This window comes from Atractosteus spatula, chromosome 8, assembly GCF_055471065.1.
Source record: "Atractosteus spatula isolate fAtrSpa1 chromosome 8, fAtrSpa1.hap1, whole genome shotgun sequence".
Taxonomy (NCBI): Eukaryota; Metazoa; Chordata; class Actinopteri; order Semionotiformes; family Lepisosteidae; genus Atractosteus; species Atractosteus spatula.
In genome coordinates this window covers 499004-513749 of record NC_142713.1, presented here as the reverse complement: position 1 = coordinate 513749, position 14746 = coordinate 499004, and the positions used below count along the sequence as shown (strand labels likewise).

General features: G+C 57.0%; 2 protein-coding genes across 2 annotated transcripts; one reads left to right on the top strand and one right to left on the bottom strand.

Annotated features, from left to right (window-relative positions):
- Positions 1-803: 803 nt before the first annotated feature.
- On the bottom strand, positions 804-6630 carry LOC148828949 (zona pellucida sperm-binding protein 4-like). Its single transcript, XM_088922791.1, has 14 exons — positions 6261-6630; positions 5404-5619; positions 4903-5021; positions 4132-4333; positions 3839-3963; positions 3518-3617; positions 3322-3444; positions 3058-3230; positions 2801-2898; positions 2223-2350; positions 1802-1982; positions 1569-1710; positions 1305-1380; positions 804-889 (listed from the first exon to the last, which is right to left on the bottom strand). Exons 1-14 carry the CDS (start codon positions 6628-6630, stop codon positions 804-806), a joined length of 2139 nt encoding a protein of 712 aa, XP_088778917.1.
- A 1511-nt stretch (positions 6631-8141) lies between these two features.
- LOC148828948 (zona pellucida sperm-binding protein 4-like) lies at positions 8142-14187 on the top strand. Its single transcript, XM_088922790.1, has 14 exons — positions 8142-8586; positions 9221-9391; positions 9880-9998; positions 10576-10780; positions 11103-11224; positions 11620-11719; positions 11794-11916; positions 12005-12177; positions 12337-12434; positions 12885-13012; positions 13253-13433; positions 13525-13666; positions 13855-13930; positions 14117-14187. The coding sequence occupies exons 1-14, from the start codon at positions 8142-8144 to the stop codon at positions 14185-14187; spliced, it is 2154 nt and encodes a 717-aa protein (XP_088778916.1).
- The last annotated feature ends 559 nt before the right edge of the window (positions 14188-14746 follow it).

The following is a 14746-nucleotide window of genomic DNA, read 5'->3' as shown; positions in this document are numbered from 1 at the left end:
GTTCCAGGCATGGAGCCTTCTTCAGCTGACAGCCGAGACCTCATTTCCTTTCAGGAGGGAAGGAACCTTGAGCTTATTCCTTTGCAGTCCACACAACAACCTACTCAAACCCCTTCCTTTCGGCTAATAAAAGTTGGGATACAGGCACCTTGCAATTCCAGTAACAGGGACTGGAATGTCAATTGGTTTCACTGCTGGGCTGCAAAACCTGAGCCTCCCCCCCTCTTAACAAGCCTTTAACTGCTGAACACTAAACACCTTGGTGGTGCTGAATTTATTGCAAAGCAAGTCATCTTAGATGCAACCAGGTTTTATATTGAAGGCTAGTCTCCATCAGAGGAGACCAGCTTGCAATACCCCCCCCCAACCCATTGTGAGTTAAAATTGGGTCCCTTGGAGGGAGGGGCCCACCCAAGAACAAATGAAGTCAAAGTTAAATTGGTTCAAGCAGGCTGTGGAAATATAGTTGTTAACTTGAACCAAGGTGCTTGGCTTCTGCAACAAGCCCTGAAATCTAGCGGTCCTGAATGAGGGAGCTGTACTGAACTCACGAACATGTACTGGCTGGCAAGACCAGCGTCAAAACTGACAACGCAACCAATTCAAGGTAAACCAATCTTTATTACTTTCTCTGACATCACAGCACCTCCTTCAGACTCGTATGAAGGCCGATCCCCTCCCTCCCAGCAGCCTGCAGAGAGGAAGAGACCAACATGAGCAACACTGCACCGCCTCTCAGCCACCACAGCCCCAGGGCCCACACTCACCTCCCCAGGCCGAGAGCCAGTGAGGACCCCCTCCCTCTAGGAGTCAGGAGGGGTCTCCTTTCCCGGGCAGGGCAGCCTGGTGCAGCGCCGGTCAGCGTCCGGGTTCTCAAGCACTGGGATCTCTGCAAGCGACACTCAAGGTCATGGTCTCACTGGCCCAGGTGGGCTGCGGGCAGCAGTTACACTGGAGACTGCAGCCATCCCCAGTTAAAACAGTCAAGTCCACAGTCCCGTCAGAGGCAGCTCCGCTCCTCACCCAGGAAGCTGGAGCCTTGGACCATGTCTAAATCAGAGATGCCTTCCCAAGGCAAGCCAGGAGCCCCAAGCCTGGCACTAGCACACAGCTGGGCACTGGAGGCCTTCAGGATGGGGGCCACAGTGTAGATGGGCCCCAGGACTTAGCCTTCCTCCCAGCCAAGATCACAAGGCTGCTGTTACTTTACTCCTCTCCCAGTCCTCCGCCTGCTCCCGCCGACTCGCCCAGCCTGTCCCATTCCTGGATTTGGGGTCAGGAGCCCGGAAGGTGGTCATACTCACTGCGGCCGTCGAAGCAGCCCTCCATACAGGGCCGCTCGGAGGGCAGGCACACCTCCGTGGAGCACATGAAGTAGACCTGGAGGGCAGAAGAGGGGCAAGTCAAGCACGGGAAAGCTCCGCCATCTGGGTCAGCTGCCCCTTGAGCTCATGAGGGGGCAACGCCAGCCTCGGCCTTCTATGGCCAAAGCAGCAGGGGCCTCCCAGGCTCAAGTTCAGAAGAGAAGATCTAGATGAAGCAGCTACACAGGACAGGAAGTCTCTCACCTCCTCGTCCAGGTACTGCTGGGAGGGCCCGTCCAGGAACTGGAAGGTCTGGATGTGGAAGCGGCGGTGGTGCTTGGGCAGAGGCAGCTGGGAGTGGATGTGCAGGGTGGACGTGTGGCCGTAGTCCAGTAGATTGGGGCAGCTGGAGAGAGAGAGGGGGGGGCACCGAGATCAGGAATCTGCCCCTGCTCCCCCACCCCAGGGGCAGAGCAGCACAGGAAGGAGCCCCTCACCCCTCGTAGAGCAGCACCCAGACTGTCTGGCCGGAGCGGGGGTAGGCGATGCAGTAGTGCACCAGCAGCACCAGGCTGGGGTCCGGGGCGTTCAGCAGGCGCACCTCCAGGTACACAGGGCTCCCCAGCAGGAGCCGCAGGGGCCGGTGGTACTGGGGGTAGAACCTGGAGTAGCTCTCGTCTGGAGGAGACAGCAGCATGAAGTTGAGTCACCTCGGCAACAGCATCAAGCATTTGCTGCAGCCAAGATGGGTCTGTATGAGCTTTGAGTGGGAGGAATAGTCTGTCCCACAGACCCTATAGAGACAACAGCCACATCTATAGGCTCCTCAACTTGCCATTGATGAGCAATTGAGCAAACCAACCCAACGCCATAGCAACCAGAAAACTAGGGCCAGACCCCCGAGCAGAACCCCCTCACCTGTGGCGATCCGGAGCTGCACCCCAAAGGCACCCTGGGACAGGACAGCCGAGGGCAGGTAGGGGCTCTTCACCAGGTAGCCAGTGCTGGCCAGGCTCCCCTCCGCATAGCGACACTCCACCAGCAGCCTGGAGACAAGCAGAGGAATGCAGTTTCAGAATCAAGTCCCCTACAGTCAAGTAATAGTCTTCCAAGAGCGGACATCAAGCCATAAGAGGCAGGAGATGCACAGTGCCAACACTGCAATGTTGGCATTTAAATATCCCAGCAAGACTTGATACCACAGATGCTGAACCTGGTGAATTCCAACTTGAGTTACGATGTCCAGGAACAAGCCCTCTCCTCTCCCTTTGTCCCAAAGGGAATAAGGTATCAAGTACTATTTTAGTCCCCCAGTGTCCTCTGGGGAACATCAACTCCAGCTTCAATCCATCACAATCACAAACCAACAGGGTGACTTGTGTTATCCTGCATAGAGGTTCACTTGCAATACCCAGTGCACACAGTAGCCATATGGGAGTTCATCCAAGATGATGAATCAGGAAGCTTCCAGTTGCTGGGAAGGAAGGAAGGCAGACCTGAAAGGACTGTCCCTGGTGATGACGCCATAGTTCAGGCTGCTGCGTCTGGCCAGGACCTCCACCTCCGCCAGGTAGATCGTGGTCTCGCCCACCACCTGGGGGAAGAAGGCACACGGCATCCAGTGAGACACCTTGTGTCTGGAACCCTGGCTCCAGGGGCTACAGGAAGATTTATGGACAAGAAGGGCTAACCCTAGAAAGTACCCATCCCGACTGTTGTAGGATTCACCAGGTCTCATTACAGCTCTACTCACAAAGGCGTGAGTCCCACAGCCTGTCACTGGGATCTTGAAGACGGCAAAGTCCGGGGTGCAGATCACCGGAGCACAGGACTGGTTCCCAGCGACCACCAGGCTGGCGGGGTCCACAGGGGGGACAGAGGAAGTGCGGTAGACAGCAAAGACGAAGTGCTTGTCCGCAGTGCACTCTGGGAAAACAGCAGGCAGATCAGTGCTGGGGCAGCAGCTGGACAGCGGTCAGCGACAGGGAGGAGGAGGAGGAGGAGGACGACGACTCACCCTCCAGGGGGTAGTAGCAGGAGGAGGTATCGGGGTCCACACAGCAGCCCTTGGCCAGACACTGGGCAGGAGAGAGGGGCTCTGGACCACAGGACACCCGCTGGTTCCTGGGAATCCTGCAGCCTGAAGGAAGAAGTTGGAAGAGTCAGGATTCAGGACGAGACACCCACTGCCTCCCTACAGCGAGAGAGCTCACCCTCTTTCGGCTTGATGGGGCGATAAGGACAGGACACCTTGATTTCCCCTCTTTGGCCACTCAAGGTGATGTACACCACCTTCACGGTGTAGCGCTTGTTCTGCCAGAAGAGACGCAAGGAGATCAGGAATCGACTGCCTGCCAGATCCTTTCAGATCCGTCCAGCGGTATCGATCAGAGCCAGCCAATACCCGCAGCTCAAGTAAAAGGGACTGTACTTGGCAACACTCTGGGGAGTTTCACACTAGAGCATGTCGATCTACTGGTGCTCAAGCTCAAACTACTTGGTACAGATGCAAGGGCAGACCCAGGCCCCCTCACCAGGAGCCGGACGTGACAGGCGGTGTAGGGGATGGTCAGGGTGTTCAGCTGCTCGCCTTCTTTTACTGCGTACCCACAGGACCAGCCCGTTTCCACCACAGAATCCAGACTGCCAGAGGACCCTGCTGGTAACAGGACACTCAAGGTCACAAGAGCATTCGGCAAGATGGAGAGGACGCCGAAGTGTCCAATGTGAAGACTTCTCCTTAAGGCCAGGAGCACCTTCCAGAGCCGGAAAAGGTGAAGCAATGGACACCATCAAATTTCTTGGCATTACGTGGACATTCACTCACCCTGAACCTTGATGTCCTCCAGGGGGCCAGCAGGCAGGGTCACAGTCATGCACACATCACCGCAGGAGATGGACAGGCCCCTGGGGGGCTGGGAGACTGGGGGCAGAGGGGTGGCACAGGACACCGTGCCCGACACCTGCCTCCTCTGCACTTTGTCATAGTACCTCACGGTGAGGGAGTAGTGAGGCTGCTGGTTCTTCGTCTGGGGAAGATGGAGGAGCCCTTCAAAATCTTACCATACCATATTGAAGTGATTTGGGCCATCATGTGATCACACTCATGGGCATGTCATTTCAATTAAATGGTGCCCATCGCCATGTCCAGTTCTGCCATCAGCTACAATCGGTTATGAATGTCAGAGACCATGTAAAACCCTTCAGAAGCCAAACATGACCTAAATCAGCTCAATCCTACTCTGTGAAGCCTAGCAGGTTTGTGACCTATAAGTTACTGAGGGTCTCAGATCTAAAGCTTCCATCCACCTTACAGTCAAGTTTAAAGTAATACTCCGCCAGACTTCAGTTAGGAGCAGTTGGTCGGCCAGATGAAACGAATGCAGGAGTGAGGGACCTGGAGCAGCACGTTCCTACTACAGGCCTCATCCAGTTCAGAAATACCGAGCTTGGAGTCAGAGAGGGAGTTCCCCCCCCCCAAGATCCTTCACCTCTTCAGCTGAAGGAGCTACGCAGTTCACAGCCCTGCAGGTCCAGGCAGCACATCCACACCTCTCCCAGCCCCCTGCTGCCCAGCCCAGCCCCAGCGGAGCCTCACCCAGGCTCGGATGCTGCAGCCCCGGTAGGAAGCCACCAGGACCACCCACTTGCCGGTTGTCCACACCTTGTGCCCACAGCTCTTCGGCAGGCTGGCGACCGGGAGAGGTCTCATGTTCCCTGCAAGGGACAGACGCAGAGTGGATTCCTTGCCTCCACACCAACCCCAGAGCCAGACCCGAGCGGACTAAAGGTCACATTAAGTCAGGTTTAGAGTGAAGCCGCTTACAAAAGGCTCAACCAACTTGCGAGCCTTCAAGGCCAGCGCAGCCTCCAGGACCCACAGCTGTGCACATGGGCTCGACCCATATCGGAGCCTCCAGCCTCGGAGGCAGAGCTACTCCACCAGCTACCGCCTGTGGACATCAAGGGCATGGACAGCTGCTCCGGTCCAACCTCTGGCCTCACAGCTCTTGGATGCAGCAGATTCTTATACAGACTAGCGCTGCCCATCCCTGAAGGCACCGGCTGCAGGGAGCAGGACCCCGGAAGGCACCCTCACCTCTCAGCAGGTAGATGGCGCTGTACCTCTTCACAGAGAAGCGGATCATCAGGCTCTTCTTGCCACAGGAGACCAGGGGCCGGATGCTGGAGCTCTGCCTGGCCTGGGGCTGCTGCTGCTGCTGCTGCTGCTGCTGCTGCTGCTGCTGCTGCTGCTGCGGCTCTCGGTCATGCAGACCGGCCCCCACAGCACCTCCCCTGGGACCATCCCGAGCTCCTGGAAGAGAGAGCCAGCACTGGGAGGGGGGCTTGAGAGTACAGCCTCCTCCTGCAGAAGGACCGCTGACAGGGCTGGATTGTGGTGTTCATGGGCCCTAGGCACTTTCACTCCAGTGTGCAAAAAGAGGGGGTCAACACCAATTGACATGATGTCCTTTAAACCATCCCAATACTGAACCACAGGACTGATTGAGCAAGTCAAGCAACCATCACTTCAATACTTCTAGTTTCTAGAACAGCCATTAGAGAGCACATGATTGATTTGTAGCTCCTCAAGTCAATCACAAACATGTTCTTTCAGCTCATTTTTCATTAGTCACTAGTGTTCCCCTCCTTCATAGACCAAGAAGGTCATAGGCCCTGGGTACTGTGCCCACACTGCCTGATGGGAAACCCAGCACTGACCACAGAGGGGAGGCAAGACCTCTGGGTTCCTGGAATAGGTTACCACTACCAGGACAGAAGCTTCTTATCAGGATCAAGAGTGTTAACCCCCCCTCTGCCATTAGTTTCTGCTGTTACCCACCCTCTATCAAGAGTCTCTCCAGACTCATAGAAGGGCCCCACTTTTGAGGATAAGTGGGCAACTGCCCCCAGTTCCCCCCCCCACCCAACCCCAAAATAAATCAGGAATCCTACCAGCACCCTGAGCCACAGAGCCACCCAACTGGGCATTTCCAGCACTCAGGGGATTAACCACCTCCTCCTTAGCTCCATCCTTGTGGGCAGCCGTGTTCTCCTGACCCAACCCAGCTCCAACACCAAACCTCTCCTCCAAGCCAGAAAGCCTTCCCGTCTCAGACAGGGACTCTGCTGCTCCAGTCAGGCCCCCCTCAACATCCTCAGCTCTGAGCTGATTTCTATAGTAACCTCCCCTGGGGAGACCACCCAGGTCAGACTCAACCCCCCCAGCCTCAAAAAGGGGTTTTCTATCCCATCTCTGGGCAAACACTAAGCCAACAAACAGGCCCAATACCAGGAGCTGCTCTACTCTCAGTCTACACACCATGGCTGCAGAGAAAGACTGACTCCCAGCCCCACCACCAGGGCTTATATACCCCCGCCCTGAGCACGCCGGCCAATCAGGAGAGGAGGAGGTGGTCAGAGTGGGGAAAGAGGGCGGAGACTGAGCTCAGGTGAGACAGCAGCGAGAGCAAGTCCTGGGCCAGCAAGTTCACACACCACTGGGACTCTCTTTCAATCTGCTTCTGCTGTGTCAAGATCAATCACATTTATTTCACTGCCTTCCTGCTACTTTTCCACGGCCCTCAGCTGCTAGCAGGGCTTCTCTCGTTAGGAAACGGCACAAACGCTAGGCGTTTGTCATTTGTACCAGAAAGAAAAATATTACATCGAATAAAACATTACATTTTTTTTCTTTTATGGACAGACGTTTTATTTATTATCTTTCATTGCTATTTGCTTACTTTTGCAACACAAAATACATTTTTCACGTCCAGGAGAGATATCGTCAAATTGCTTGAGGGAAGTGACTGTAATGAATTAACTCCTAATGGCTGTTTGTCTTCGGAGGAATGGAAGAGGAGGTAGAGTTCGATTCAGGGAGCTGGTTGGAATTCAGCCAGAATGAATCAGCTGTGTGCTATTCCTGAAACACAGGCACTAATCAGTGTGTGAGAACCCTGTCCATCAGCTTTTATAGTGAAAATCAGATCAAGTCTGATGCAGAGGGTTGATTCATTAAAGGAGTGCCTTGGTGATTTTCGAGATCGTTTGTCAGCACAGAGCTCCTCAGACCTCGAGGACCTCAGGTCTCTTAATTGAACAGATAAACTGGTTAATTGGTTAAGAGATCTACAGGTGATCCCAGCCTTCAGAAACTCCAACTCACACTCTGAAAAGAACTCTGAATATATCTGTCAACGTGACAAGCTCACATCTCCAGCCTGGGGTGTAATGATAACTCAAGCCTCCCCTTTTACGACAGCTGCATGTGTTTTATATTCCAACTTGCTGCTCATTTTCTGTCTCCTTAGCTTCCAATAGTGCCCATTAGTATAACTCGGGAATTTTCTGGTGTTAGCTCAAGGGTACAGCAGCCATATCCTACCCAGGATGTGGGCCTACAGCCTTTCAGTTCAGAGTCCGGTGTCCTACATCTGCGCCACACTGTCACCTCTTCAGCTCCCTGCCTTGTCGCTCGTCAATGCGAATTGAAACACCTGCGCCCCTCTTTCAATTAGAAGCTCAGTTTGGAGGTGCGCACAGTCTGAGGGGAAAGCCTGGCGAAACATTTGTGCAAGGTGACAGGTTTTTAAGTCAACACTTAAAAACACTTAAGCAGAGCTCGAAAACATGTGTTTTTTTTGGGGTGGGGGGGGAACAGCCTCGGTTTAGCCGGGTTCAGCTGAAGTCAGTCTCCCAGCCGCATGTGAGAATGGGCCGCCAGGCTGGCTCCTGATTGGCTCCCCGTACTGAGCGCGCTCAGTGTGCGGGGATATCAGCACCCCGCAGGCCTGCCCCCTGCTCTTCCAGCTCTGACATGCTGTGTGTGTGAGGATGGGGAGAGGGTTCAGGATGGTGTTGCTTCTTGTGCTGTTAGCAAGCCTCTGTGCTGAGCTAGCAGCTGCCCAGCTGCAGGATGGTGATGCTCTCTTCCAGCCAGAGGAAGATCTGGGCTCTGTCCTGGCTCAAGGCAGCCCCCTGTTTCAGGAAAGGGGGCCCTACTGGAGTGATCCCCCCAATGAGGGCTCTGATGAGGGGGCAGAGGTGGTCTGGTTGAGCCCTGCTGGGGATGTCGTGGCCCAGCCTGGTGTTGAACTGGACGCTGCAGTGGGCAGCCCTGGCCCGGAGGGGCTCTGGGAGCTGGCCGATGATGCAGGGCTGTACTCGGAGTCTGTCTCTACTCCGGCTCCTGGCTCTGGACTGAGGGGCTGGGAGAAGGAATCTGTTGCCCCTCCTGTTGCTGGAGATGCCCTGCTGGAGTCTGTGCCGGGGGCTGAAGGTAGGAGCTTAAGGATTTGGGAAGATTAATAAATAAAACTGAGCCGAGGATGTGAGGCACAGCAATAAGGCTGCATTGGAGGACAAGTGGGTCACCAAGAACTGAGGTATATTTGCTGACTTGGCATAGACTGGGGCCTCCTTTAAATTAACTGCGATTCTGATTGTGAAGGCTTTTTACATCGATCTAGTCAATCCCTGACTCCTGAGCTACTGGCCTGTTGCACCCGTACCCAGGCGGTTTTAAATTAACTTGGGTTCTGGGGCTGGGCTCCTCGAAATTGTTTTGTCCAAGATCATGTGGATGTGTGCCCGTTGCCATCGCCAGGTTTGAAGGGGCATGAGGGCTTAAAATGACCTCTGACCTCTGAAACCATGCTGACCTTCAACCCCAGGCCGCCTTGTTAATGCTTTTGTGTTGGAATTGGTCGGGTTTCTGACACAAGCTGTTCAGCACGCTCCCCTTGCCTCCGTCTCCCATGGCACGAGCCCAGAGCTGAGCCCGTGAAGACGCTCCTCCCCAGGAGAGGAGGGTCCCCTCAGGAGCTGTGTGGCGCTTGGTGCTGGGGAGGTCAAGACCTGGGGTGACGAGCTGGGTGAAGCTGCTCCTCACTGCCTGTGCCCCTCCTTCGCAGCGGGCTGGCCAGGGTCCTCGGAGGTCTCCGAGCCCCGCGTCTCCTCCGAGCTGGACGGCGAGCCGCTGCCCCGGTCCTGCCCGGAGTCCCAGCCGGCCGTGACCTGCGGCCGGAGGAGCCTGACCGTGAGGTTCGCGTGGGAGAACTTCAGCAGCGTCTACCTCCTGCAGGGTGAGTGGGGCTGGGCTTCGGGGCTCCTCGTTCGGCTGTGGTGTGGGGGGAGGAGCCAGCTGACTGGCTGGTTAGTTTTCTGGGTGATGTGAAGTGAGAGCAGTAACAAGTCCAGGAGGTCAAGAGCCCAAGTTAAGGGATAATAACAGACAAATACACTAAACGACTGTTTACACAAATGCGATTGGGATTATTTGTTAGGAGAGTGACCAAGGAATGGGCCGCCCAGTTATGTGTGGTCTAGAGGGTTAACAGAGGTCTCGGAGCCCCTAGATTCAGGGCACTGGAGACCCCCCCGCCACCACCTGTCAAACGGCTAGCGAGCACAGAGAAGTGTCTGCCCACCGGTAGGGTGTGGGTGATGCCCGATTCTGGTGTTCATAAGGCTTCCTCAATTCCGGTACTTGTCGGCAGTTTCATGCGCTGTTGATCGGTCAGGTCAGGGAGTGTCGACACCACTGAACTCCCTATCTCTCTCCCCCTCGCAGCCAGGATGACCCCTCTGTCGCTGGACTATCTCCCCGAGCACTGTGGTCACCGGGTGTGGACGACCAAGGCGTGGCTGACCCTGGTGGCTTCCTACAGAGGCTGTTATGTCCAGACCTGGGTGAGGGGCATCTCGGAGGCCGGACTGGACCGCAGGGGAGGGGGCAGATGGGAGGGGAGGGGAGAGACCAGGGTATTGGCTTCGGGACTTGGCTGGGTGAGAGATCCTCCAGTCAGCACAGGAGTCGCTTAATCCAAAGGGTGGAGGAAGTGTGGAACAGCCCTCTTTCGAGAAACTGCTGGATGGGATCCTTGGAGCAATACTTACTGTCTTATGGGTCCTTGAGACAGCAGTTTTACAGGAATTAACCATCTGCGAGGGCTTTCGGATTGAAGCCTTATAGAACACGTTGGGCTCTGGATAGCTGTTGAGCTGCTTTAGTGCTGTATAGTTTCACAGTCTTTTCCTGCACATCAAGCTCCCTAATTGAGCTGATACCCATCTGAGTTTCGTGATCGAGATGAGGTCTGACTATCCCAGCATGATCTCGGTTCGTAGTTCAAACCCCTGTGGGAGTTCTGGTCCAGCCCGCTTGGCTCTGGGCCCTGCGGTCGCTGAACGCCCTCCAGGCTGAGGGTATGAGCCTGCCCGCTGTCTGCTCCCGTTCTCTTCCACTCTCTCCCTCCCCTCCCCGCAGAGGAAGCAGCACAGATGGTTCCACGCCGTGATGGTGAAGTACTACGATGTGGTCCGAAGAACCCAGGTGACCAGCACGGTGACCTGCTCCGTGGCGGGCCGCCGGCCCCGGCCCCGGCCCACCGTGAGCCCGTCGGTCTCCTGCGGGGAGGAGTGCCTGACCGCGACGCTTCCCGCGGGGCCCCTGGAGGAGATCCGGGTCCGGGGTGAGTGGCAGCGCTGGGAGAAGGGGGGAGGTGGGGTTCCTCCAGGCATTTCCAAGTGGGAAGCGTATCCCTAGAATAGTGCTGGACAACACCATGGCAATACAAGGGAACCCGGGATCTGGGTTCGAGACGAGCACTTTTTCCTCAAGTGTGGCTAGGGTAGCCATCGGCGTGCAGTTCAGTGCAGGGGGATCGGACCCTTTTAGACAAGGGTCTCCAGCTCTCTCAGGAGAAGGATGCCTTCTCTTCCTCAGAAGGTCCTAGTCAAGGGCTGTTGGACAGCCGCCCGTCTCCTCGTACAGCAATCCTGCTGTTCCTGCAGGGCCCTCTGGAGGCCTGGTGTCTGTGCTGGAGGCTGGCCAGTCCTGCGGTTACTCGGTGCTGAGGGGCCACCGCGGGAACACCCTGACTGTGCCCTACACTGCTTGTCACGTCTCTGTCCAGGTGAGGCTGCTCGGTCACGCCCGCTTTCCCTGCTAAAGCGCCAGTGTGGAGATCCTGCTTGGCAGGGATGGCCAGCGAGTGGGCTGAGTCCCGTGGGTAACTCTGAACGGAACCTGATGGGGGGGGTTTGCCCTGAGCTGATGAGCCTGGGGGGGGGGGGGGGGGTTTGCTCTGAGCTGATGAGCCCGATGGGGCCTCTTTACTTGCCTCGTGTCTCATCCTGATCCGCCCTTCCGAAGCCCGACCGTGAATCCTGCTGGCTGTGCTGGGGCGGCTCTCAGTTTCCCCAGGAGCAGCAGTAACAGTGGGGGGGCCCCAGCCTTACTGGGGAACCCGTGCTGCCTAACCAGACTGACGCCAAGTCCCGGGCGTCTCCCCTCCCTCGCTCGTTGCAGAACGCGCGCTACACGCTGACGGTGGTGTACATCGCTTCTGAGGGGGAGACGGGGAGCGTGCGGGCCTCCTGTCCCGTCCTGCACCCTGGGCCGAGGGAAGGTGGGTGGATGTTTTCCGAGGGGTTCGGGAGCGGAGGAAGGCAAGTTCCTTGTTAATCTGTATGAGTTCTCCAGGCTGCAGGATTACCAGGAGCCAGCAGGTGTCCTGTGGTCCAGAGCCCCTTTCTCCTGCCCAGTGTCTGGCCAGGGGCTGCTGTGTGGACCCCGATACCTCCTCCTGCTACTACCCCCTGGAGGGTGAGTCCTCCTCCTCCTCCCTGTCGCTGACCACTGCCCGTGCTGTCCAGCTGCTGCCTCAGCACTGATCTGCCTGCTGTCTTCCCAGAGTGCACTGCGGACAAGCACTTCGTCTTCGCTGTCTACCGCACCTCCTCTGTCCCCCCTGTGGACCCCGCCAGCCTGGTGGTCGCTGGGAACCAGTCCTGTGCTCCGGTGATCTGCACCCCGGACTTTGCCATCTTCAAGATCCCCGTGACGGGCTGTGGGACTCACGCCTTTGTGAGTAGAGCTGTAATGAGACCTGGTGAATCCTACAACAGTCGGGATGGGTACTTTCTAGGGTTAGCCCTTCTTGTCCATAAATCTTCCTGTAGCCCCTGGAGCCAGGGTTCCAGGCACAAGGTGTCTCACTGGATGCTGTGTGCCTTCTGCCCCCAGGTGGTGGGCGAGACCACGATCTACCTGGCGGAGGTGGAGGTCCTGGCCAGACGCAGCAGCCTGAACTATGGCGTCATCACCAGGGACAGTCCTTTCAGGTCTGCCTTCCTTCCTTCCCAGCAACTGGAAGCTTCCTGATTCATCATCTTGGATGAACTCCCATATGGCTACTGTGTGCACTGGGTATTGCAAGTGAACCTCTATGCAGGATAACACAAGTCACCCTGTTGGTTTGTGATTGTGATGGATTGAAGCTGGAGTTGACGTTCCCCAGAGGACACTGGGGGACTAAAATAGTACTTGATACCTTATTCCCTTTGGGACAAAGGGAGAGGAGAGGGCTTGTTCCTGGACATCGTAACTCAAGTTGGAATTAACCAGGTTCAGCATCTGTGGTATCAAGTCTTGCTGGGATATTCAAATGGAAACATTGCAGTGTTGGCACTGTGCATCTCCTGCCTCTTATAGCTTGATGTCCACTCTTGGAAGACTATTACTTGACTGTAGGGGACTTGATTCTGAAACTGCATTCCTCTGCTGGTCTCCAGGCTGCTGGTGGAGTGTCGCTATGCGGAGGGGAGCCTGGCCAGCACTGGCTACCTGGTGAAGAGCCCCTACCTGCCCTCGGCTGTCCTGTCCCAGGGTGCCTTTGGGGTGCAGCTCCGGATCGCCACAGGTGAGGGGGTTCCGCTCGGGGGTCTGGTCCTAGTTTTCTGGTTGCCATGGCGTCAGGTTGGTTTGCTCAATTGCTAGTCAATGGCAAGTTGAGGAGCCTATAGATGTGGCTGTTGTCTCTGTAGGGTCTGTGGGACAGACTATTCCTCCCACTCAAAGCTCATACAGACCCATCTTGGCTGCAGCAAATGCTTGATGCTGTTGCCGAGGTGACTCAACTTCATGCTGCTGTCTCCTCCAGACGAGAGCTACTCCAGGTTCTACCCCCAGTACCACCGGCCCCTGCGGCTCCTGCTGGGGAGCCCCGTGTACCTGGAGGTGCGCCTGCTGAACGCCCCGGACCCCAGCCTGGTGCTGCTGGTGCACTACTGCATCGCCTACCCCCGCTCCGGCCAGACAGTCTGGGTGCTGCTCTACGAGGGGTGAGGGGCTCCTTCCTGTGCTGCTCTGCCCCTGGGGTGGGGGAGCAGGGGCAGATTCCTGATCTCGGTGCCCCCCCCCCTCTCTCTCCAGCTGCCCCAATCTACTGGACTACGGCCACACGTCCACCCTGCACATCCACTCCCAGCTGCCTCTGCCCAAGCACCACCGCCGCTTCCACATCCAGACCTTCCAGTTCCTGGACGGGCCCTCCCAGCAGTACCTGGACGAGGAGGTGAGAGACTTCCTGTCCTGTGTAGCTGCTTCATCTAGATCTTCTCTTCTGAACTTGAGCCTGGGAGGCCCCTGCTGCTTTGGCCATAGAAGGCCGAGGCTGGCGTTGCCCCCTCATGAGCTCAAGGGGCAGCTGACCCAGATGGCGGAGCTTTCCCGTGCTTGACTTGCCCCTCTTCTGCCCTCCAGGTCTACTTCATGTGCTCCACGGAGGTGTGCCTGCCCTCCGAGCGGCCCTGTATGGAGGGCTGCTTCGACGGCCGCAGTGAGTATGACCACCTTCCGGGCTCCTGACCCCAAATCCAGGAATGGGACAGGCTGGGCGAGTCGGCGGGAGCAGGCGGAGGACTGGGAGAGGAGCGGCTGGAGGCTGGGCTCATGCCGTGTTCACTGTGGCCCTTCCACATGCCTCTCGCCGGGGCTGGAGCTGACGCCTCTGTCCCTCCTCCAGGGGTCCCAGTGGCTGAGCCCCCCGACGCTGACCGGCGCTGTGTGAGGAAGCCCTGCCCGGAGAGGAGCTAGGACCCCTGTCAAGACACCCGCTGCTCCCCAGAGGAACGCGGCCGCTCGTCGGTGGGAGAGAGAGAGAGAGGTGTCCAATTAAAGTGTTGATGCAAGTCCTGCCTGTGTCTGGTGTCTTGTGAAGCTGGGGGGGGGGGGTTGGAAAGCAGGCTGCTGGACAGCAGTCGGGACGGTTCTGCCTGTTCTCCGGGACGCAGCTCTGATCCAGCTGCTCCTGGGTGATGGGGGAGGGGAGGGAACTGAGCGGAACTTCAATGGAAGAGCTTGGGGCTGCTCCGGTCCTGATAGGCTTCAGTGTGAACTGTGTGGCTGGAGTTGGAACTTCCTGTGCCCTCCTCCAGCTGCTGGAGAGATCTGCAGGAGTGACACACTTGCAATGCAGGTCTCGGCGGTGGAGCAGCAGCTGTAGGCAGTGACGGGGGCGCAGGGTTCTCCCCCGCGCTGTTCCGGCTGCTCTGAGCGCCTCCCACAGGACCACTCTTCTGCTCTGCTCCCCAAGTCCCACCCATCAGCACAGCCTCCTCCTGGGATCCAGAGGTTCCAGCCGTTCTACTCTTCA